The following is a 23216-nucleotide window of genomic DNA, read 5'->3' as shown; positions in this document are numbered from 1 at the left end:
GCTGTTGCGCTGTTATACTAAGTATACTAAGAAGTATCGTGTTGTGGTGTCGGAGGAGGACTGATCGAAAAGTGCATCATACATTTAAGTCATTTAGCTAAGCCTTGCATGTACAGTACGTAATGTCACATTAAATAATGTATTAAACTCAAGCTTATGGTGCGTCGCTGTAGATCAGTTGTAAAAATGACAGTAAAAAAACGGATCCATCTGCAACCGACGCAGGCACACCCCACAATTTCCCCAGAAATTGTACCAGGGGCGATTCTAGGATCAGACCTTTTGGGGTGCTCAGCCCCCAATGAGAATGTGACATGAATACAGCGCCTTGCAAAAGTGCTAAACGTAAACCCCCTTGCTAATATAAATCCCTAATTTCACTGGATAACAATTAATACATTTATGTATTATTATGCAAAATATTTAATGAATTAAAAAACTAAGGATATCCCTTTCTTCATGAACTACCAGCATCAATTTATAATTAATAATATAAAAAATATATATATATTTTTAGAGATTAAATTTAGGGGTGCTTGAGCACTCCTAAAAAGGGTCTAAAATTGCCACAGAATTGTACCCTCTCTAGTTACATTAATTAATGTATTGCAGGTCAATATAAGTTGTGGCCCTTAATTTTTAGCTTGCGTTCCTAAAATTTTCAGTTAGGGGCTACTGTGCTCCTAGTAAAAAAAGTTAGTCTGGAGCCCTGAGACCAATACCAGTATATGCAATATACAGACAAAAACAATGCAGGCTCAACACTAATCATCCCTTTTGTAAGGTAACCCCTGATAACTATGTGTCTGTTTGTCAAAACAATAAATGGTACCGTCCCACACTCGCACTGCCCCTGCGCAGCACGGCACCATTTATTCCATCCACTTGACTCCCGCTCTAGTTGGCCCTCCTCGTGCCATACCCGGAAGCCAGTGGCCTACACGGTTGAACAACTATTGACAGCCACTCAACACAAAACACTACAACAGTACAGATATTACATATCAATAAACTAAGAGAACCCTACTGTGCGCATGAGTGTGTGTACTGGGTTGACTGCAAGAATGGAAATATAGATGGCGTGTATGGTAGCGTATATGCTCTGGTACGGTTAGCGGAACTCCGAGTGTGCACACACGGAGATTCAACTAAAAACTATCAACAGCCTTTCTACAGGTGTGCCAGGCAAGTGACAGAGCCCTCTGTCACAGTGATGATGATGGTGGTGATGACAGTGATGATGATACTGATGGAGCTGATGATGATGATGGGGATGATCATAATCATCAAGATGATGAGCAGGGTGTGGTCTTTAAGAAATAGGAGATACTTAATGTATAAAAGTATTGAGTTATACATTATTTACATATATATTTAATATGTATGAATCAGTATTCTAAAGAAAGGAATTTGTGTTTAAGAGTGGAGCAGATCATATAACATGAGAGAGCAAACACTAGTTACTCCAGTTAAAATATTCACAAGGATTTATTGTGGTAATAGAAATATAGAATGAACAGTGTTGGATATGTTATGGGTTTAGTATGGAAAGTAGAACAACTTGAGTTTGAATGACTAAATAAACAAAGAAAAGAAACAAAGGACGGTCTAAAAGACTGGGGAGATAATTGGGCCTTGTCTTGTACAACTAGGATGGTGAGTCTAGTGGCAGTAGTTGAATAGATTACTTGCAGTGTATAATCAAACACAGTACAGTGTATGCACTGTATGCGGAGTACAGTGCATCTGGAAAGTGTTCACAGACCTTCACTTTTTCCATATGTTGTTATGTTACAGCCATATTCCAAAATTGATTGAATTCGTTTTTTCTCTCAAAATTCTACACACAATACCCCATAATGATTAAGTTAAAAAAGCTTGTCATATGTACCAAAGTATTTACAGCCTTTGCCATGACACTCAAAATTTAGCTCAGGTGCATCCTGTTTCCACTGATCATCCTTGAGATGTTTCTACAACTTCATTGGAGTCCACCTGTGGTCAATTCAGTTGATTGGACATGATTTGGAAAGGCACACACCTGTGTGTATATATGGTCCCACACAGGGGCGTAGCCAGGACATTATTTCTCGGGGGGCCAGCTCTCGCCAGTCTTTTATTTGGGGTGGCACATGATTGTCAAAAACTACTATTTTAAAACTCACACACTGCATCACTCAGAGCAGCAGTTTTCTAATGGCTCATCTAGTTTTATGGACACTAATGATGTCTATTGACAATCCCATGCTATTGGAATGGGTGCTTAGTTAATGTGCGAGTGCTGTGTGTCATGATTATGTGAGGGGGTTCGGGACCTTAACATGAGACGGGGATGTTTTTAGTGCAAGTGACAGAAAGACACTATGAATTGTCATTTTAGGCGATAATTTATTTGGGTAAACTGTATTTCGATAATATATACATATACATATGTATACATAAAGAGAGAGAAAGGCTAAAACATTACATCACACACACATGGCCGGGGACGCAGCAAGCTGTGCCCGGAGGAGAATATTACAAGAAACCAATTGCCTATATGCCACGGTGAGCTGACGTACTTCCGCCTAAAACTCTCAGACACCACGTTTACTTCCGCTGCAATGGCATCCATCGTTGATATTAATTGTCCAAAGCTAGTCAAGAGAAAAGAATCAACTAAAAAGTTAAAATATCAGCGAACATCTGGTACCACTGCCGAACACTGTTGTGTGCCTTTATGTCAGAACTCAAGTAAGTACAACGGTGTGCTTAGTTTTTTTACCTTTCCTGTGGATGAGGAGCTCAGACGCAAATGGGTAGTCGTCATCCGCAGGGATCACTTCGTTATTACTCCTCACACCCGGGTGTGTAGTCGGCATTTTAAAGAGGAGGATATACGAGAGCCTACATCAGAGAACGGGCGGCGATTACTTAAAAAGGGAGCTGTTCCAGCATTATTTGAGTGGAACAACTTCTCCCTTCCCCCTCCAAGACCGGGTGTCTGGGAGAGAAAACCGAGACCGCCACCTAAGGAGAGCCTTCCAGAAAGCGCAGGCGCATCAGGCCAAAATGACCATGACTACGCCGTGGGTCCTGATCCCGCATTTGTGGACCTGGTGCTTGAGGAAAATGCAGCTCTTCAAGAGGAAACCCGCCAGCTGAGACAGCAGGTCGAGAGACTTGCGTTGACGCAGAGGTTCGGCATCCACCGTTTCGCTTCCTCGGACAAAGACATCGGTTTTTCACCAGGTAAGGCAACTTCAGCCTATTAACTCGGGCCTATTAACTCAGTGCCAAGGAAATGTCTCTAATGTTACCTAGATTGTAGAGGACAGTGTATTGGGTACGTGGCTACGTGTAGCCTAAAAATAAGTGTTGGGTAAGCTACTTGGAAATATAGTGAGCTAAGCTACCAGTAAATGTAGCAAGCTAAGTCTCCATGTGATGTCGATTCAACCTGTTGCTTCTCATGTATCGAGCTACTTTTGTTGTGCTTGTTAGCTTTGAAGGAGCTCGCTACATGAGAAGCTACAGGTTGAATCGACATCACATGGACAGTCGATATGCCAACATTGTGTTACTGTTCAAACGTCATGCCAGGTGAATTCTTCTGTGGTTAATATCAGGATAATGTCTACCGGTACCTGCAATGTTAGTGAAATTCATGACAAAAGATAGTTGGGAATGCATCACATTTGTTTACAACTTAATAAAGGTGTATAACTTTAAAATGGGAATATCTACAAGATGCACACATCTCTATTCTGTTTCCGTAGGTTTGCATTACATGACCTGCTCATGCGTTTCTGGGCCTTGATCGAACCTTCTCTGCCATCAATGACGAGTGTAAGGCAAGCTCAGAGAGGCACACTCACTGAGGCAAACGCTACCATCCACTCCCTTCAGCCCATCGATGAGCTGTTCCTATTTCTCAAATACCTGGCCCTTGGCTCCAAGCAGCGGGATCTTGCTGACCGGTACGGAGTCCCTCACTCCACAGTCAGTCGGATCATCACATCATGGAGCAACTTCTTATATGCAGTGCTTGGCTCGGTGAGGATTTGGATACCCCAGGAGCAGATCCAGGAATATTTGCCAGCAGATTTCAAGGACTACCCTGACACTACTGTCATCCTTGACTGCACAGAGTTGAGGTGTCAGTGCCCATCTTCCCCGCTCCTCCAGAGTGAGGTATTTTCCAGTTACAAGTCCCACTGCACTCTGAAAGGACTCATTGGGATTGCCCCACATGGGGCAATAACATTCATATCTGGACTGTACGCCGGGTCAATCAGCGACAAACAGATCACACGTGAATGTGGTGTGCTTAAACCTAGGATGGCCGCCATGGTAGACAGAGGTTTTCTCATTGATGACACTGCACCGTGCAAAATTTACAGGCCGGCATTCCTGTCCGGCAGGTCTCAGATGTCAGCTTGTGATGTTATGGAGTCCCAAGCCATTGCACGTCTCAGGGTCCATGTTGAGCGTTTAATTCGGCGGGTAAAGGAGCACAAATTATTTGACTCAGTAATCCCCCTACGGCTTTTTGGAAGCATTCATCAAATTCACACCGTGGCCTGTCTCCTCACAAATTATGAGAACAGGCCTCTTGTAAAAGCATGGGATAAGTAAGTGCTTATATTTGCTTTTATTGTAAATATCTTTGTATAGTGTGCTGATATGTACCAAGGAGTTCATTTAATTTCCTTCATTACATACATACATACCAAAACTAATCAGACAAGTAAATACTGAGAAAGACATTAAAAAATAAAAAGTCAACCTTCTCCTTAATGACGTTTGTTGTTTCATTATCACGGGTAATCCTTTTTATAAACATGTCCTCTTGTGTGTACACAACAAAGTCACACCAATGACATCCAGAAATTGAACACTGGTTTCCCAGCGGTGTGTGCACCTATCAGTCGGGGGGGGGCCGCAGACCAAGCATTATCATTGTGCAGTTGCGTATTGCAGGCATGCTTAAAGCCCCTTTCCCCCTACTACTCACGTCAATGTCAATGCGACAGAACTTACAGAATGTATGATATTGATCTTTGCTGCCCTGATGGCAAAGCAGAGTTCTGAACTCCACAAAGGTTAGAAGGAGGTCTTTCTTTTTGGCATCGGAAAACTTACACGAGTGGTAAATTGCGACGGTGGGTAGGAAGGGTCAAAAAGGAGGACAAAAGGGCGAAAAGACGGACACGCAACAGCGGTCCGGACAAAAGGCTGGAAAACCGGACAGTCTGGCCGAAAACCGGACGTCTGGTCACCCTATACGAGAGGCAGTACTTCGTCAATAAAGTACGTGTTCCAGGGTGTTGTTAGGCAAGCCCTGGAACACGTACTTCAACTTTGCTTAATTATAATACGGGTGGATGAAATCAAACATTCTGATTGGTTGAGAGGGAGTTCCGGGGTGTGCTTTATGTAAGGGATCATGTATAGAACGCCGGTCATTATCGTGAAAATAAGCCCCTTCAGAGCGAAACTACACCCCTCCGCTTCGCGTCGGGGTGCTGTTCGCCCTGTCGGGGCTTATTTTCACGATAATGACCGGCGTTCTATACATGATCCCGCTTATTACACGGCTACTTGCCAACAAAATTACTTAACACAGTGTGTCTTTTTACAATTTATTTGTTACCAATCGTTGTGTTGATCAGCAGAGAAATAGCTCGCCAAAGACGTTGAACTTCATAGACTTTGAACGTTCTTTAGGCTTCAAATCAGCTGACGTCGCTAAGCAACAGAGTACGCTGGGGTTGAAAAGTTACCGGACTACTTGCGGAGTGCTACGAAAGACGTGAATCCGAGGCAAAAAGGCCCCTTCCCTTGACAGCGGTCTGTTATTCATAGCAACGGTCTGTTATCAGAAAATAACGGACTGCAGAACGTTGGGAAGCCACATTCAAGTGAATGGAGCTTTCTACAGCGTTAAGAACAGCCGTGTAATAATGAGCGATAAACTACTGTACGCCTGTTTACATTTACCTTAAAGGGGAGAGTTCCATATTAGTGCACACTCAAAATAACTAAAAGGTTGCCGAATAAAAAGACTGTCTACAAGTACTCGTGTTCACCAGTTTATTGTTTGCAAGCTACACTAGCAACATTCTGTTAATTTTTGAGCGCACCGTCCCGTGCTATCAGTGCTAACTAGCTGGTCTAGCTACTGAAACGTTCATCAAGATACTGTGGGATATAATGTCAAATGCAGCAGTGAGGTCCAACAACACAAAGATGCCACAAGCCCCCAGGTCGGCAGTGGTAAGGAGGTCAGTCTCTGTAGAACGTCCAGAACTAAACCATATTGAAAAGATTCTAACAGATAGTTCATAGACAGATCATTTTGCAATTGATCCATAACCACACGTTTCAGAACCTTGGGGATGTCAGCAGTGTCATTTCCAGTGTTTTTTTTAGGACTAGTATAACTGCAGCTGTTTTAAGAGCAGAGGGGACAATCCCATTTTCAAGTGAACCATTAACAATGACAGTGATGTGAGGAACAATTGCTGGCAGACATTTTTTCAGCACAACAGTAGGAAAAGGGTCAATAATGCAGGTAGTAGAGCTCATCATTGAAACCATTTTTGAAATAAAATTATTTGTAACAGCTGTAAAACCTTGAAACACAGGAACCAGAAAATGATGAGGTGACATCTCCACATAATTAAATGATTGGGCAGAAGCAATGGAATTATAGATATTTTCAATCTTACATTGGAAGTCATTAGCAAACTCATTGCACTGTTCAATAGTAGAACAACCAACTGATCTTCTACTGTACTTTTTCTGTTGCCACGATTATTCATTTTTCTGAACAAAACACCAGGGTTAGAACCACTGCTGTTGATGATAGTAGAGGAATGTAATCAACAGCAGTGGTTTTAACCCTGGTGATGATAGTGATGATGATGATAATGATGATGATGATGAAGATTAAGATAATTATGGTGATGGTGGTAATGATGAGAATGAAGATGATGAGGATACTGAAGATGATCATGGTGATGAGAATAGTGATGAGAATAATGATGGTGATGATAATGGTGATGAGGATAAGGATGGTAATGATGATTCTGCTGATAATTATGACAATAATAACATAACCATCCTTGACCTGTATGCAGCCTTCACCATTGTCAACCACCAGCTGCACAAAGGGGCACTACTGAAAGGGGCATGTGGGGAACCACTCTCTCCTGCTTTAGGTCTTATCTGTCTGGGAGAAACTTCTAGGTCTGCTGGAGGTTAACACCTCACCCCCTTGTTGTTCAAGTCTCATGGATTGGTGCTGGGACCTCTTCTCTTGTCCATTTTCTCCAGATCACTTGGCTTGGTCATTGAATTGCATGTCTTCTCTTACCACTGCTGCAACACTGTTTTCTCTCCTTCCCCTCTCCTCATGGATGTCCTGCCACCACCTTAAACAGAACACCAACAAGATAGGGCTACTCTTCATCCCTGCCAGATGCTCTCTAGCACAAGGGCATTCCGTCACTATTGGCAGAATCTCTGTAGCACGCTCTTGCTCTGCAAGAATCGTCATTCAAGAAACACATTACTTGTAAGACGCAGACCTTCCTGTCTTCAAGCCATGGTCTCAAGGCTCTTCTCTTCAAGCTTCACCTCACCCATATACCCTTGCCTTGCCTGAGGGGACCAAAAGCAGCAATTAACAGTTAATTACTTCTTGTGGTGCCTGCTAATTTGTTCCTTCTCTGCATGTTATATTTGAGATTCTGTTGTTCAACTGTCTAGTAAGGGAGTACAGCCACAAAAGTGCTTGAGGTGTTGTTGAATTTTGCTGCTCTGTACGATGCACTTCTGTAATTAAAACTGTATTGTGGCAGTTAAGCAGAGTTAAGATAAGTTAAGATACTAGCTTTGCCTGGTAGCTGAGATGTGGTTCCTTTTCAATCCGGCAAGTGACCACCAAAATACAGTTTGAACTATGCACTTCCAATTCTTGATCTTCTACTGTACTTTTTGTTCTATCAGAATCAGAATTAGTTTTGTTTGCCATGTAAGTTTACACAAACAGGGAATTTACTGCTTTGGATAAAAGCACTAAATGAATACGTATAACGTAAAATGTAAAAGATGGTGGTGATGATGACATTGATAATGGCTGCCAACTTCCAGGGCGTGCAGTGTGGCAACGGACGCTTCTTGTCTTGTAGCATGGGTTTTTCGTCTTGATGTTTTAATCTACGTGGATTTCTGTTTGTCCTGTCATCCAGAGCTTTTATTTGCTGGTTATTTTAGATACACAACTTTCCTTTAAAGGTCACATGATATGCTTTAGGAGCTTATTTAACATTAATATGAGTTCCACTAGCCTGCCTTTGGTCCCCCCGTGGCTACAATTTTCGATAGTTGTAAACCAAGCCCTGGGTGTTCTTCTCCGCCTTTGAGAAAATGAAGGCTCAATTGCTCTGTTTGAAAATCTCCTCCTTGTGACATCACAAGGAGGAAGGTTACCTCCCCTCTCTCTGCTTTGCCCGCCCAGATAATCTGGCCCGCCCATGAGAAACTGAGCTACGACCGTGCAAGGGCAAGTGCGACATCGGTTTTTCCCGGAGAGACATGGAGAGCAAACGAACAAAGCATAACAGTCGCTCAGTGCTTGTATGTACAAATGAAAACAAAAGCATTTTTGTAGTTCCTTCATCCGAGCCTCTGCACAACCAGTATCTTAATTTTATTTTTGCTGGAAATGCGCCAAAACAACTTCCCAAAGTTTTGCATGTCTGCCCCAAACATTTCAGCCACCACTGTTTCCTTAACTTGAGCCAATACAAAGTTGGCCTTGCTGACCGTCTGAAATTAAATTCTGGATCAGTACCTACTAACTCTCCTTGGTCCAGCTACAAACCTCGGACAAGTAAGTCAACTAACGCTATATCATTTTGTTGCTTACTATATGGATACCTAGCTTGCTACCCTTCGAATCTGGCTGTAACATTAGCTCTGCAGCTAACAGCTGAGGTACTGTCGCTAATGTAAAGGTAGATAGCATTAAGTATGTGTGTGAATACACATTCTGTAGCGCAGTGTAGCGCCATGTCCAACCCGCAGATTGCGCACGCTGTGATACTTCATTTTACGTCGTATTTACGAAACCTGCAGGTCATCGGGTAAACGGCGCCTTTCTCCGCCCACTATACCGTACATTGCGAGCATTTAAATTTGCAATTGAATGGGCCTCCTTCTCTCTCTCTATCATGGATCAGCCATCAAAGTCAAAACAGCGATGACTGTTTGAAATGATCCCGATGCCAATATTTGTAATGTAGCGAGAAGTTTAACAACTGCTGGAATGGAATGTGAACGCTGAGTCGGAGATTCAATGTAATCTTTGATTTCTTCCAGTAACTGTAATATTGCATGGCTGCTTAATCTGTAACGCGTAATGATTTTGTGTTCACTCAACTCAAAAAGTGTGATCCCTGTGGCCAAAATCCTTTGGCCTATGTCTTCGTCTTGCTCGGGTTACGGCTGCCATTCCATTTCACCAGGATGCAAAAGCGCATCCTGATTTACGCCTGCTTTTAACAGGCAGAGAATTTTCAACGCAAAATAGAGGTACACTTTCACAGGCGGTTTCTGAACATACCGCGGAATACATAATTAGGCGCACTTTGCGCATCCCCTCCCATATCTTTATGGGAAACTCCCACTTTCCCCTGACCCTCCAGTGAATGCATATGCATGGATAGAGCGGCGATTCTAGGTGAGACCTGGCTGAGGGGACAATTTTAAAACACCAAATAATATTGCCAGAGGAGTATGTAAACAGGGCACCGTTGCTGGAGGGAGGGGCAGGAGTGGCGTAACCATGACAACGATTGTCACGTACCCATGTTAGTGTGGACGGCAAACATTTGGAAGACGATATGAAAACGCTTGTGTGGACGGAGATCGTTTTCAATTCGAATACGCGTATTTGTATTTACCTGGGCTAGTGTGGACGGGGCCAGAGTAACGTGAAGAAAATTCCACAACAGATAGCAGGCGGTCATAAGGCTACTATCATAACAAAGAAAACAAAAAAACCTACCTGTGACCTGCCTTTTCTCATCCCTCAAGCCAGAACGTGTTGACATGCTACTGTTTCTTTCCAAAAACCTGTAAACTAGTCTTTTCTGCATAGTTCTGAAATGTTCTCATTTGATAAAATTCTGTTATGGAATTTTTGTTTTTTATTGATTGTATATTTTGAGTTTTATTCACATTCATTCTGCAGGTACAATGCATTGTGACAATAAAATTTGATTAGGTTAAAATCAACAAATAATTGTGATAATTAATCGTGATCTCAATATTGATCAAAATAATCGTGATGATCATTTTGGCCATAATCGTGCAGCCCTAGGTGTGTGTAAACCAAACCAGGCCTGATGGTCTGAGGATGTGTGATTAAGAGCTGTGTTCCTCAACTTAAATCTATCACAAAACTGTTTCAGAAGTTGGTTGATCTACATTTAGTGCCACAGTCATGGAAATTTTACATTATTATTTCAGTACCTAAAAAAACACATGTTTCACTTTTAATGATTGTGGGACAGTTGCCCTGTCAAGTTTTTGAAGTAAGTGTATGGCGAGTCATAGTGAGTTGTCTAATGTCCATTTGAAATTGACTTTTGTCATTTCAATTTTCTTAGAGGTGTTGGAAAAGCACTAATGATGCAATCTCACAGTGAGAGTGGCATTATCTGAACAACTTGTTTTAAATGCAAGTGCACCCCAGGGTTGCATATCTTCACCCAAACTGTTTGGCATCATTACTAATGAGACGGAGATCCAAGTTTCCACTTCTTATCTTTATAACTACATTGTGGCCTTGGGTAGTTTCCTGTATCTATATCTATCTGTCTGTTTCTGTCTGTATGTCTCTGTCTGTTTGTTTGCCTGTCTGTGTCTGATGGTTAGGCTAATAATGATGGTGGTTTTTGACCCTACAGCAGAGCAGCAGGCCAATAAGCAGTGTGAGTTGCCTAGCGACGAGGCGGGCATCATCTGGGACAGCATCTGCTTTGCCTTCCTGTTGCTACAGCGACGTGTATTTATGAGCTACTACTTCCTGCATGTGGTGGCGGACATCCGCTCTGCTCAGATCCTTGCCTCCAGGTGTGTGTGTGGGGTGTGTGTGGAGTGTTGACATTTCAGTAAACATATGTAGAAATGATGCACAGTGTTTAAATCTTATAAAAGCTCATGTGTTATTCCATAGATTAGGGTGTTGAGTTTCTTGTAAAAACCACATTTTAAGATCTTTACCAAATCATACTATTTTGACAATTGTGTTGTGTGCGTGGCATGCGCATGTGTGTTCAGAGGAGCGGAATTGTTCCATGCCACCATAGTGAAGGCTGTCAGAGCCAGACTGGAGGTGGAGAAGAAGTCTATGGACCTGCTGAAGAGACAGTGAGAACATACACACATACAGTACATACTGTTCACACACATATGGAAAACACACTCTTCATGTACCACACACACCCGCCTTTTGGTGCTGTCAGGATGGACCGGATTAAGAGTCGTCAGAAGAGGTTCAAGAGAGGCAAGGAGAGGCTGCTGACTCTAGTCCAGGAGAGCAATGAGACCCACCAGGACCCCCCCAGCCTGCAGCAGGAGCAGGGTGAGAGCCAGTCATGTGGGGCATTGAACGAAACACAGTGGAATGTCTCTTTAGCATAGCAGCATGATCTTCCCTTTTCCTCAGGTCAAACGGAAAGAGAGAAGAAAGGAGGGAGAAGGAAGGAGTGGTGGAGGCCCTGGGTGGACCATGCCTCCAGTGAGTACTCCCAACTCTGGATCCCCTGAACATCACAATCCCAACACACAAACAAAAATGGGATTGATACAAATGTTGTCATTTTCACCTGTAATTATACTTTAAGTACTGCTGTTTAAAGAGAATGAGAAGGGTGGTGATGGTATTGTCATTAGTTGTGGATAATCCTACTGGCTGTAAAGGTGTGTTCTGTCCTTCTAGTGGTGAGGAGTGGGAACTACTACCTGTTTGAGTCAGACAGCGAGGAGGAGGAGGAGGAAGAGGAGGAGGAGAAGAAGGAGGAAGAGCAGCCAAAGAAGTCTGCCTTCCAGGTGTGTTACACTCAAAGTTGTTGACGGGGGGGGGGGACTAACTGGTTTCCCAGCGGTGCGTGCAGCTATCAGTCGGGGGGGGCGGCAGACCAAGCATTCTCCTTGTGCAGTTGCGTATTGCAGGCATGCTTAAAGCCCCTTTCCCCCTACTACTCACGTCAATGTCAATGCGACAGAACTTACAGAAGGTATGATATTGATCTTTGCTGCTCTTATGGCAAAGCGGAGTTCTGAACTCCACGTAGGTTAGAAGGAGGTCTTTCTTTTTGGCATCGGAAAACTTACGCGAGTGGTAAATTGCGACGGTGGGCAGAAAGGGTCAAAAAGGAGGACCAAAGTGCGAAAAGACGGACACGCAACAGCGGTCCGGACAAAAGGCTGGAAAACCGGATTGTCCAGCCGAAATCCGGACGTCTGGTCACCCTAAGCAGAGCGGAGGTATAGGAAAGGCCATCGGAGAGACGTTGTAGAGTAATGTTGTTCTGAAACACATGGCAGAGAAATCAGTACAACCTCAGTCATCCAAGGTGTGGGAGCATTTCACACTAAATACATCTAAAAGGTGTGTTAATTGACTGAGGTGAAGTTAGTTTTGTATTTGACATTCGTCTCATATTCGGAAGACGCTTCTTTGCAGCATTGTGTTAGGGACCAGGTGAAAACTACCCATACCATTTTGAAAAATGTCGACTTTTATATTTTTGGGAATATAAAACCTCAAATAGACACCAGAGTATCTTAACAATGTCTGGGAAGTATACCAATCTTTGAAAATTGCTTAATCCTCGCAAATCTTAAATTTGTTCAAAATTGTGTCAAAAAATCTAATATATAAACCAGATTATTCTAATAAAGTCTGGCCAACTTCCACAACCTTTCAATTTTCAAAAATGTTTTAAACAAATCCCAAATAAATTGCTCATCTCTGAAAATAACATTAAATCCATGCTAATATTAATCACTTTTTCAAAATTGTGTGTCTGTTTGTGCACATTCTGAAGATTTTTTGCACTGTGAATTTGTTCTGTCAATTCTGTTTTTTAATAAAGGGTTGGAAATGAATGTTTTTTTTTCATAATCGTTAGTTGCAACCCTACTGAGAAGCAAATCATGGAATGTGCTTTACACCATCTTTAATGTGTTTATAGTGAATCTGAGCACATATTCCAGAAAAAAACAACACGACTGTAGCAGCGTAAGAGAGATAATTGGCGTGGGAGACAATTGCTGGCTGAGTCAATGCATACAACATATAAAAACGTTACTATGAACAAGTAAGGCATATTTTGCTTAGGCCTATAAACTCATTATTGAAGCATATACGTTACCTTGGTTTTAATCCTATTTGACATGATACAAAGTAAATATCAGTTGGTGCCTATTTCAACTTGTAGTAGCAGTAACCCCCAACAGAGTGCTTATAATCACAGGATGATGATGATGATTAAGATGATGAAGAGACCTTGAGTGCTGCCGCAGAGATGGATGCAGAGATGCCTACATGTATGGTAGCTACTGGTAGTTCTCTCCCCTTGTACTTTTATTTACAGGCTTGTGTTGAATTGTCAGTTACACTGAAATTATGAGAATAATTAATAGATAAACAAATTGCACATTCTGATCCTGTTGAACAGAGCAACAGGGCAGAGAGCACAGCAATTGATGGGGGGGTCCACCAGTAACTGTACACAGTGATATTTTCATTTAATGGTAGGTGAATTCTAGCCTGGTCTTAACCAGACCCTCGTACATTTCATTTGTACAGAGGGTCTGGAATCGCTCTATTGACAAGCGTTAACTTCCTTGAAGGCGGGTACTCTGTTGAAGTTTAAAACTATTGGATCTACCCAGAGCCACTATGATCTGCTAGAACCCTGTGGGTAGGAGGGCCACAACATCATGGCCACCAACAAAACTCAGCAAGGATTGTTCTTGCCGCCGCCATTACTGAACTACAACTCAAACTAGTGCACGACATCAACGTCATCGTTCTCTGCTACTCCCTCTGTTCGCTGATTGGACCTACAATAAATGTGTTTCTGAAAACCAACTTCAAAGCCAAAATCAAAATTGAGCGGAAGTAGGTAGGAGGGCAGAGCCAGGGTGAGCCTAGGTGAATTCTGCATGTGGAATTGTGGAATTTAATTTAATTCTCATGTATTCCCAGTTACCAGTAAAGGAGTTGTACTAACTGTATCTCATGAAGCCAGTGCCAAAAACTGACCAACAGATGGTTTACTTAGGGCAGAAGTATAAAGGCTGATCTTGAAATTGATTTGCTGGGACACCAGTTACAGGTGCATGGTCACAGATAAATAAAGTTAATTGTAGGAACAATAGCCTATATAAATAGGCCTACTCATTGTTGGATTCCTATTTATATGCAATGAAGAAGACCACATTCAATTTCAATGATGTCTTTATTTTGGCGACCTATCTCGGATAAAATGTAATTCGCTTAGTTATAAACTGGGAGATGATTTTAAGACTCAATGTGCTTTAATTCCCTGATGAATACCTAAGTTAAAGTTACCATTTCCCGCCACACTCCATAATTTATTTTAGCAACATTGTCAGCCCTTACATCGCTAATGTTACACACTGTGGATGTGCACTCAGAACCGACCAAATGCTTTTTGGCACTGAAATAAAGACAAATCATTGAAATTGTATTTGGTCTTCTTCATTGCCTACAAATAGAAATCCAACAATGAGTAGGTATTTTTTATCGGCTATTGTTCCTACAATTTACATGATTCACCTGTGACCATGTACCGTCCTGTAGCTGGTGTTCCACAAAATCTATTTAAATATTGTAGGGGGTCAATATTGGCCAAACAACCAAAACGAATTCCCCTATGGTTTGAAGGAAGATGGGAAACTGAACAGTGCATTAACATTAACCAAATAATGCCAATACCAATGGAATTACAGTTATTTGACTCTATAGGTTAAATCCGAGCAAATGAATGAAATCAATTACAACTGAAAGTCAACTCTTACCTACTCTACCATGATTATTGTAAACCAGAGATATACAGCAAGAGGTGAGGAAGAAGGAGTAGGACAAGCCAGAGCTGAGTAGAAGGTCTAAGGAGATTAAGAATCCACAGAACAATGCTTCACAATTCCTTTCATACCCAAGAACAATCGATCACACCACAATGTTGACCCTTACTTATAAACATATGACTAGCAATGCTACAGTAAGGAGGTGTGAGAGCCATCAAGTTGAGACTCCGTCCAGTAATTCCAGATTTTTGCATATGAGAGGTAGGGGCAGGTTGACACCCAGCCTGCCATTAAATGAACATCTCACTGTGTACAGCATCCAAGCTCTGTTCAACAGGATCAGAATGTGCAAATCGTTTTCTATTCATTATTTTCATCATTTCAGTGCAACTGTAAATTCCACACAAGCCTGTAAATAAAAGTAGGCTACATTGGGAGAGAACTACCAGTAGCTACCATACTTGGGCATCTCTGCATCCATGTCTGCGGCAGCAGTCAACATCTCTTCATCATCTTAATCATCCTCATCCTGTGATGAAAAGCACATGATACTTTGTATCATGTCAAATATGATTCAAACCAAGGTGACACAAAGGCTACAATCATGACCTTATAGGCCTAAGCAAAATATGCCTTACCTGTTAGTAGTATGTTTTTATATTTAATATAACATTGAACATACTATTTTATGAAGTCCACCACTTTTTCACCTGTGATATTAACAGTGTGGTTAAAGGTTCAATGTATTGTGGTATCATGAGAGGCTGGACCACCAAGCGGGGTGTACGGCAGTGCGTCATAACCACACAGAGCAGGCAAAAGTGCGTTCAAACAAAGAAACCGGTTTATTCACCAACAAAATAACTATTTCAGGAAGTAAACATAAGTTATTTTAAAGCAAAACAGGCTTCGTTAAGTTGCTCCTCATTTGGATCCTGCCAACGGTATATGCCAGATCATTTTATTCCTCTGGCATAAAACTCAGTTTGTGCCAGGTACGCTCCCCCCTGCTTGGTGTGTGGGTCCACTCTTGTACTCTCTCTCTCCCAAACCAGAGCTCTCTCTTCAATCAGAGGGTCTGAGGCATTTGCACCTGTCTGCGTGGTGCATTCTGGAAGACGTAGTTCTCCCGTCAGCCATCTTGTGCATGGTAGCCACTCCTGGAGAGAAACATAACGCCCCTCTACCACACGTCCTCTCGTGATGCCACAGTATAGACTGGCTACTGCATTCAAATTATGCATGAGCTCGGCAGCAATTAGGTGTGTTCGACTTCATGCAGCCCCGGCTGCAGCCGGCTGCCTTGAATCTGAGAACGCCATTGGCTGCTTAAAGTTATACGGCAGCTATAAAACTTATATCTGAAGTGTGGTGAAGTATTTTGTCGCCGGGTCCCATAGTGGATCCTGGTATCGGAGCTCCATTGATGTTGGCTTTCAATAGTTCTCATGCCCGCGCTTAACTCAGAGGATGTATAGAGGACTAAATGTGCCATAACTAAATACATATGTAAATACATAAATAAATACATACATTACATTACATTTATGCATTTAGCCGACGCTTTTATCCAAAGCGACTTCCAAGAGAGAGTTTTACAAAAGTGCATAGGTCACTGATCATAACAACAAGATAGCCCCAAACATTGCGGGTAGCCAAACATCAAGCATACATTGTGAAACCTATTAGAGGTCACCAGAAGCAGTCATAAGAAGATTGGTGATGTGGCCTTTGTCAATTACTTTCCAAAACTATGGGACAAATTACCCATAAATATTAGGGAAGCAAACATGCTACAAATTTTCAAAAGACAGCTTAAAACCATCTTTTTACCAAAGCATTTAACTAATTTTATCCCAGAAGGGTTTTACAGTTTTTATTTATTTATTATAGTTTTTTATTGTTTAATTACTCTTTATTGTATTCAAGAGACCACAGATAGATTGCGGTTAGTCTGGGTTGTTATATGTTTTGGAAACTGCAAAGGCAGCTCGGGTCCAAGACGGATCCGAGAGACCGCAGATAGATTGCGGCTAGTCTGGGTTGTTATATGTTTTGGAAACTGCAAAGACAGCTCGGTCCAAGACGGATTAGAGAGACCGCAGATAGAGTGCGGCTAGTCTGGGTTGTTATACATTTTGGAAACTGCAAAGGCAGCTCGAGTCCGAGACTAATTTGATAGACCGCTAAGACTGCGGCTTATCTGCTCTTGATTTCCGCAAAGACTGCGGCTTGTATTTTGTCTCGAAACATTTTTTTTATATATTTTTTTATTTGTATTACTTGTATCACTTGTATTGTTGTTTTTATTATTATTGTTTTTATTGATTTTATGTAAAGCACATTGAACTGCAATTCTTGTATGAAATGTGCTATATAAATAGTTTTATTATTATTAAAGTCTTATTAAACCAAATAAGTCCCAAAGGGAAGAACAATAAGAGCATGTAGTTAGACAAGTTACAATTAAACAGCAAGAACCTCAAAAGTGCAAGAGTGTTCCTGTGGGAAAAGCAAGCAACAATAATATATTTCACAGCGAGTACAATCATTTTAAGACAATTACAACAAACCAACAAGAGCAACGAGTCTCTCAATAAGAGTCATTGTGATCCTGGGGGAAACTAACATCCGGTCCAGCCAATCATTTCTAAGTGCCGTTGTACTCCCGGTTGTACTTGTGTTGGGACCGGCCGCTCGTCAGAAGAAGACCGTAGGTGGCGGGTGGGGGTGTAAGGCTGGAGGAGAGACTTGATGCAATCGGGTGCAGTCTCGCTCACCGCTCGGAAGGTCAGTACCAGAGTCTTGAATCTGATACGGGCCGTGATGGGAAGCCAATGAAGGGAGATGAAGAGCGTAGTAACATGGGAGCGTCTGGGTAGATTGTAGACCAGGCGGGCCGCCACGTTCTGAATCCTCTGAAGAGGGTGTGTTGCACATGCTGGGAGACCAGCGAGAAGCAAGTTGCAGTAGTCCAACTTGGAGAGCACCAGTGCTTGGACTAGTAGCAGCTGGGTGCTCAGACAGGCATCTCCTGATCTTCCAGATGTTGTAGAGGGTGAATCTACACGACCGGGAGACTGCAGCAATGTGGGCTGTGGGGGAGAGCTCGTCATCCATGGTAACCCATGGTAACCCAAGGTTCCTGGCAGAGGATGATGGGGTACAGTGCCTTGCGAAAGTATTGGCCCCCCTTGAACTTTTTGACATTTTGCCACATTTCAGGCTTCAAACATAAAGATATAAATAAAATCAAAAAAAAAATTCAATCAACAACAAGTGTGACACAATCATGAAGTGGAACGAAATTTATTGGATATTTCAAACTTTTTTTACAAATCAAAAACTGAAAAATTGGGCGTGCAAAAGTATTTGGCCCCTTTACTTTCATATATACTTACTTTACTTTGATATCTTAGAGGTCCGTTTAAAGCGCAGAGAGCATCATGAAGAACAAGGAACACACCAGGCAGGTCCGAGATACTGTTGTGGAAAAGTTTAAAGCCGGATTTGGATACAAAAAGATTTCCCAAGTTTCAAACATCCCAAGGAGCACTGTGCAAGTGATAATATTGAAATGGAAGGAGTATCATACCACTGCAAATCTACGAAGACCCAGCCGTCCCTCTAAACTTTCAGCTCATACAAGGAGAAGACTGATCAGAGATGCAGCCAAAAGGGCCCATGATCACTCTGGATGAACTGCAGAGATCTACAGCTGAGGTGCGAGACTCTATCCATAGGACAACAATCAGTCGTATACTGCACAAATCTGGCCTTTATGGAAGAGTGGCAAGAAGAAAGACATTTCTTAAAGATATCCATAAAAAGTGTTGTTTAAAGTAAACAAGCCACCTGGGAGACACACCAAACATGTGGAAGAAGGTGCTCTGGTCAGATGAATCCAAAATCGAACTTTTTGGCAACAATGCAAAACGTTATGTTTGGCGTAAAAGCAACACAGCTCATCACCCTGAACACACCATCCCCATTGTCAAACATGGTGGTGGCAGCATCATGGTTTGGGCCTGCTTTTCTTCAGCAGGGACAGGGAAGATGGTTAAAATTGATGGGAAGATGGAAGGAGCCAAATACAAGACCATTCTGGAAGAAAACCTGATCGAGTCTGCAAAAGACCTGAGACTGGGACGGAGATTTGTCTTCCAACAAGACAATGATCCAAAACAAAAAGCAAAATCTACCATGGAATGGTTCACAAATAAACATATCCAGGTGTTAGAATGGCCAAGTTAAAGTCCAGACCTGAATCCAATCGAGAATCTGTGGAAAGAACTGTAAACTGCTGTTCACAAACACTCTCCATCCAACCTCACTGAGCTTGAGCTGTTTTGCAAGGAGGAATGGGCAAAAATTTCAGTCTCTCAATGTGCACAACAGATAGAGACATACCCCAAGCGACTTACAGCTGTAAAAGCAAAAGGTGGCGCTACAAAGTCTAAAGTTAAGGGGGCCAAATACTTTTGCACGCCCAATTTTTCAGTTTTTGATTTGTTAAAAAAGTTTGAAATATCCAATAAATTTCGTTCCACTTCATGATTGTGTCCCACTTGTTGATAAAAAAAAGGTTTTAAATATCTTTGTTTAAAGCCTGAAATGTGGCAAAAGGTCAAAAAGTTCAAGGGGGGCCAATACTTTCGCAAGGCACTGTAACTGTCGCAGATCCCAGGGTGATTGACAGATTGTGGGAGATGGTTTAGCCGGGATGATGAGAAGTTCTGTTTTTGCGAGGTTCAGCTGGAGTTGGTGCTCGGTCATCCAGGCGGAGATGTCTGTGAGGCAGGCCTCAATCCTAGCTGAGATCCCCGGATCAGTCGGAGGGAACAACAGGTACAGCTGCGTGTCATGGAAGGTGATGATTGGTCCAAGTGAGGTGGTGTAGAGAGAGAAGAGGAGGAGTCCAAGGACGGAGCCCTGTGGGACACCAGTGGAGAGCTGGCAAGGGCCTGACAGTTTGCCTCCCCTGGAGACCTGGTAGGATCTTCCCGACAAGTAGGATGAGATCCACTGGAGTGCAGTAACACTGATGCCCATCTCAGAAAGTCTGGAGAGCAGGATCTGGTGGTTAACTGTATCAAACGCTGCAGAAAGGTCCAGCAGAATGATGAGGGATGGCCTGGAAGCCGCTCTGGCAGACTAGAGGGCAGTGGTGACTGAAAGGAGGGCAGTCTCTGTGGAGTGGCCAGTCTTGAAGCCCGTTTGCTTGGGGTCAAGCAGGTTGTTCTGAGAGAGAAAGTTTGACAGTTGGTTAGATACAACACATTCAATAGTTTTTGAAAAGAAGGGTAATAATGATATCGGTCTGTAGTTCTGGAGGACGGTAGGGTTATGGGAGGGTTTTTTGAGTAGAGGGGTAACTTTGGCCTGTTTAAAGGCAGAGGGAAAGGTTCCGAAGGTAAGAGAGGAGTTTAGGACATGGAGAAGAAAAGTTATAATGGAGGGAGAGATGGTTTGAAAGAGAGGGGAGGGGATATGATCAAGGGGTCAGGAGGTGGGGCGATGAGAGAGAATGAGGTCAGAGATCTCTGCCTCAGACGGGAGAAAAATATTTAGTTGGGTCAGTCATGGAGTGTGAGAGGGTAGGAAAGGTGGGTTTAGGGAAACGACTGCTAATGTCAGCCACTTTTTTCTCAAAGAAGGAGAAGAAGTCGTCTACTGTCGGGGTGGAGGGAGGGGGGGGGGTTAAGAAGGGTGGAGAAGGTAGAAAAAAGTTTGTGGGGGTTTGAAGCAGAGTTAATTTTGTTCAGAAAGTAGAGGGTTTTAGCACCAGTTATGTGAGAAGAGAAGGATATAAGGAGGGAGTGATACTTATCAAGGTCCAAACTGTCTTTGGACTTGCGCCATCTCCTCTCAGCTGCCCGAAGGGTGGACCGTTCTACACAAATAACATCCGTAAGCCACGGGCAGGAGGGAGAAGATCGTGCACGCCTGGTTGACAGGGGACAGAGAGAGTCAAGTGATGCAGTTAAAGTGGTTAACAAGGAGTCGGTGGCAGTGTTAGTGAGGTGGGACGAGAACTCGTCAATGGGAGGGAGGATGTTACAATAGAGGAGAAATGGGAGGGAAAAAGGGAGTAGAAGTTGCGCCGGAAAGTTACAAGGGGAGGGGACGTAGGAGTGGTTGGAGGGAGAGAGACAGAGAATTGGATAAAGTAGTGATCAGAAATGTGCAGTGGGGTTACAGAAGTTAAGTCAGTGAAACAGTTACGTGTCAGGATGACGTCTAGCTGTTTGCCTGCCTTGTGGGTCGCCGGTGTGCTCAGCAGCGTCAGGTCGAAGGAAGTCAGGAGAGACAAGAAGTCGACGGCCTGTGTTCCTTGGAGGTAAATGTTGAAGTCCCCAAGGACTATCGGGGGTTCCATCATCCGGGAGGACATTGAGGAGCATGTCCAGCTCCTCCACAAAGTCGGCTAGCGGTCCTGGTGGGCGATAAAGAACAATTAAGCATGCTTTGATAGGATCGGTTAGCATCACATAATGGTGTTCAAATGATGTGGCAGTAACAGAGAGTGGTGTGGATGTGTATTTAATATGTGGGGAAAGAAGAAACCTGTCCCACCACCCCGCCCGGTTGAGCGGGGTGAGTGAGTGAGTGAAGGAGTGGTTGACAGAGAGAGCAGCTGGAGTTGCAGTGTTCTCTGGGCGGATCCATGTCTCTGTCAGCGCGAGGGCATGAAGAGAAGCATGGGATGCAAATGCTGGGATGAAGTTTGCCTTGTTCACAGCAGACTGGCATTTCCAGAGCCCTAAAGAAAGAGAGAGGGCAGATGGAGAAGATTTGGATAGGTAGGGAAGGTTAGAAGTTGACCGTATATACTTTGTGACATATATACGTCTACGGGTAGTGTAATGAACAGGAATGCTAAGGAAACACATGCTAGCTATGAAAATGTTCTAGTACCCTGGAAAATACCCTGAAACTCGAATTTCTAGCTAGCTACTTAACGGCCTGGATAGATGCTGTCTCTCAGCTCTACCCAGACACAACATTTAGCAAAAACACAACAAAAGGCTACAAGTTTAAAGTCACTTACTTAGTCAGGAGACAGTCACGATGCACACTCAGTAAAAACACTATTCGCTCACCTGTATAAAAGACACCTGTCCACAGAAGCAATCAATCAATCAGATTCCAAACTCTCCATCATGGCCAAAACCAAAGAGCTGTCCAAAGATGTTAGGGACAAGATTGGAATGGGCTACAAGACCATCACCAAGCAGCTTGGTGAGAAGGTGACAACGGTGCAATTATTCGCAACTGGAACTGCAGTGTTTTATGCTTTCTAAAACACTGAATTTTTTTAAATGGCCCTAAAACATAACCGTAACCTGATCATGCGCTTGCTTCAATGAACGTGACTGAGAACAGGCCATATGTTAACAATAACAACTGTTAACAATATAGCTGCAAGCAGCGATGCGGGTTCCTCCGCAAAATGGCAAAATATTATAAAAATGTACATTGTAGAAGGTCAAGAGTTGGACAACAAGAGAGCAAAACTACTTCATGTTGGGCCAACTACAATAGGCTGAATGTGGATTTGAACTAATGAGCGTAAGGTTACAAGACAGACTCTCTAGCCTCTCTGCTACACACCAACTGTTGAGAATGTATGCGTAGAAAGGGCATAGAATTAGCTTTGGTCAGCTTTGGGACAAAGGTTAAGAAGCGGTTGACATTTAAAAGTGGAATTGCATGAAATTGCGCATGGTATTTCATAATGATGTCATCCTGTTGAGACAGGCTAAAAGACTGCGGCTGGATTCAAACCTGCAACCTTATACTTTGCAGGTCACTGTCCCAGTCCATTGAGCTATTCTCAGTGTTGAATATTGTCATGTTCAGTTACTGTATAAAAAAGTACGCTGTTTCTTTTGTGGTAAGAGTTGTTAGATTCAGCCAAAGTTTAAACTACTCAAATTCAATCATATTTTGACATGCCAACGTGAAATTGTTGATGGTACTTCAGAGTGATGTCATCTTGAACCCAATAAGGTTTGAAAACCATCAGTCAAAATGATATTTGATTTATTGACACAAAGATATTGAGGCAATGTGGACTTTTACATAAATACACCCCT

The 23216-nt window shown here is 42.7% G+C and overlaps 2 protein-coding genes across 3 annotated transcripts in view; both read left to right on the top strand.

Annotated features, from left to right (window-relative positions):
- Positions 1–23216, top strand: part of LOC146275317 (piezo-type mechanosensitive ion channel component 2-like) — a 172250-nt gene that overhangs the window by 122465 nt on the left and 26569 nt on the right. For both annotated transcript variants that reach the window (XM_084702443.1, XM_084702444.1), the window contains 5 exons: positions 10962–11127; positions 11335–11424; positions 11520–11638; positions 11723–11794; positions 11996–12105. In XM_084702443.1, coding sequence (XP_084558569.1) covers positions 10962–11127; positions 11335–11424; positions 11520–11638; positions 11723–11794; positions 11996–12105 — 557 coding nt within the window. The remainder of the gene's footprint in view (positions 1–10961; positions 11128–11334; positions 11425–11519; positions 11639–11722; positions 11795–11995; positions 12106–23216) is intronic.
- LOC146275318 (uncharacterized) lies at positions 3820–4673 on the top strand. Its single transcript, XM_084703665.1, has one exon. It carries the CDS (start codon positions 3820–3822, stop codon positions 4615–4617), a length of 798 nt encoding a protein of 265 aa, XP_084559791.1. The 3' UTR covers positions 4618–4673.

Source organism: Hypomesus nipponensis, chromosome 8, assembly GCF_054491055.1.
Source record: "Hypomesus nipponensis isolate SF chromosome 8, ASM5449105v1, whole genome shotgun sequence".
Lineage (NCBI taxonomy): Eukaryota > Metazoa > Chordata > Actinopteri > Osmeriformes > Osmeridae > Hypomesus > Hypomesus nipponensis.
Note: the sequence above shows the minus strand (reverse complement) of the source record. Positions and strands in the feature narration are given on the sequence as shown.

Bases quoted from the DNA above. Each gene is read 5' to 3' on its own strand.
- LOC146275318 (XM_084703665.1), top strand. From the start codon at position 3,820: ATGACGAGTGTAAGGCAAGCTCAGAGAGGCACACTCACTGAGGCAAAC.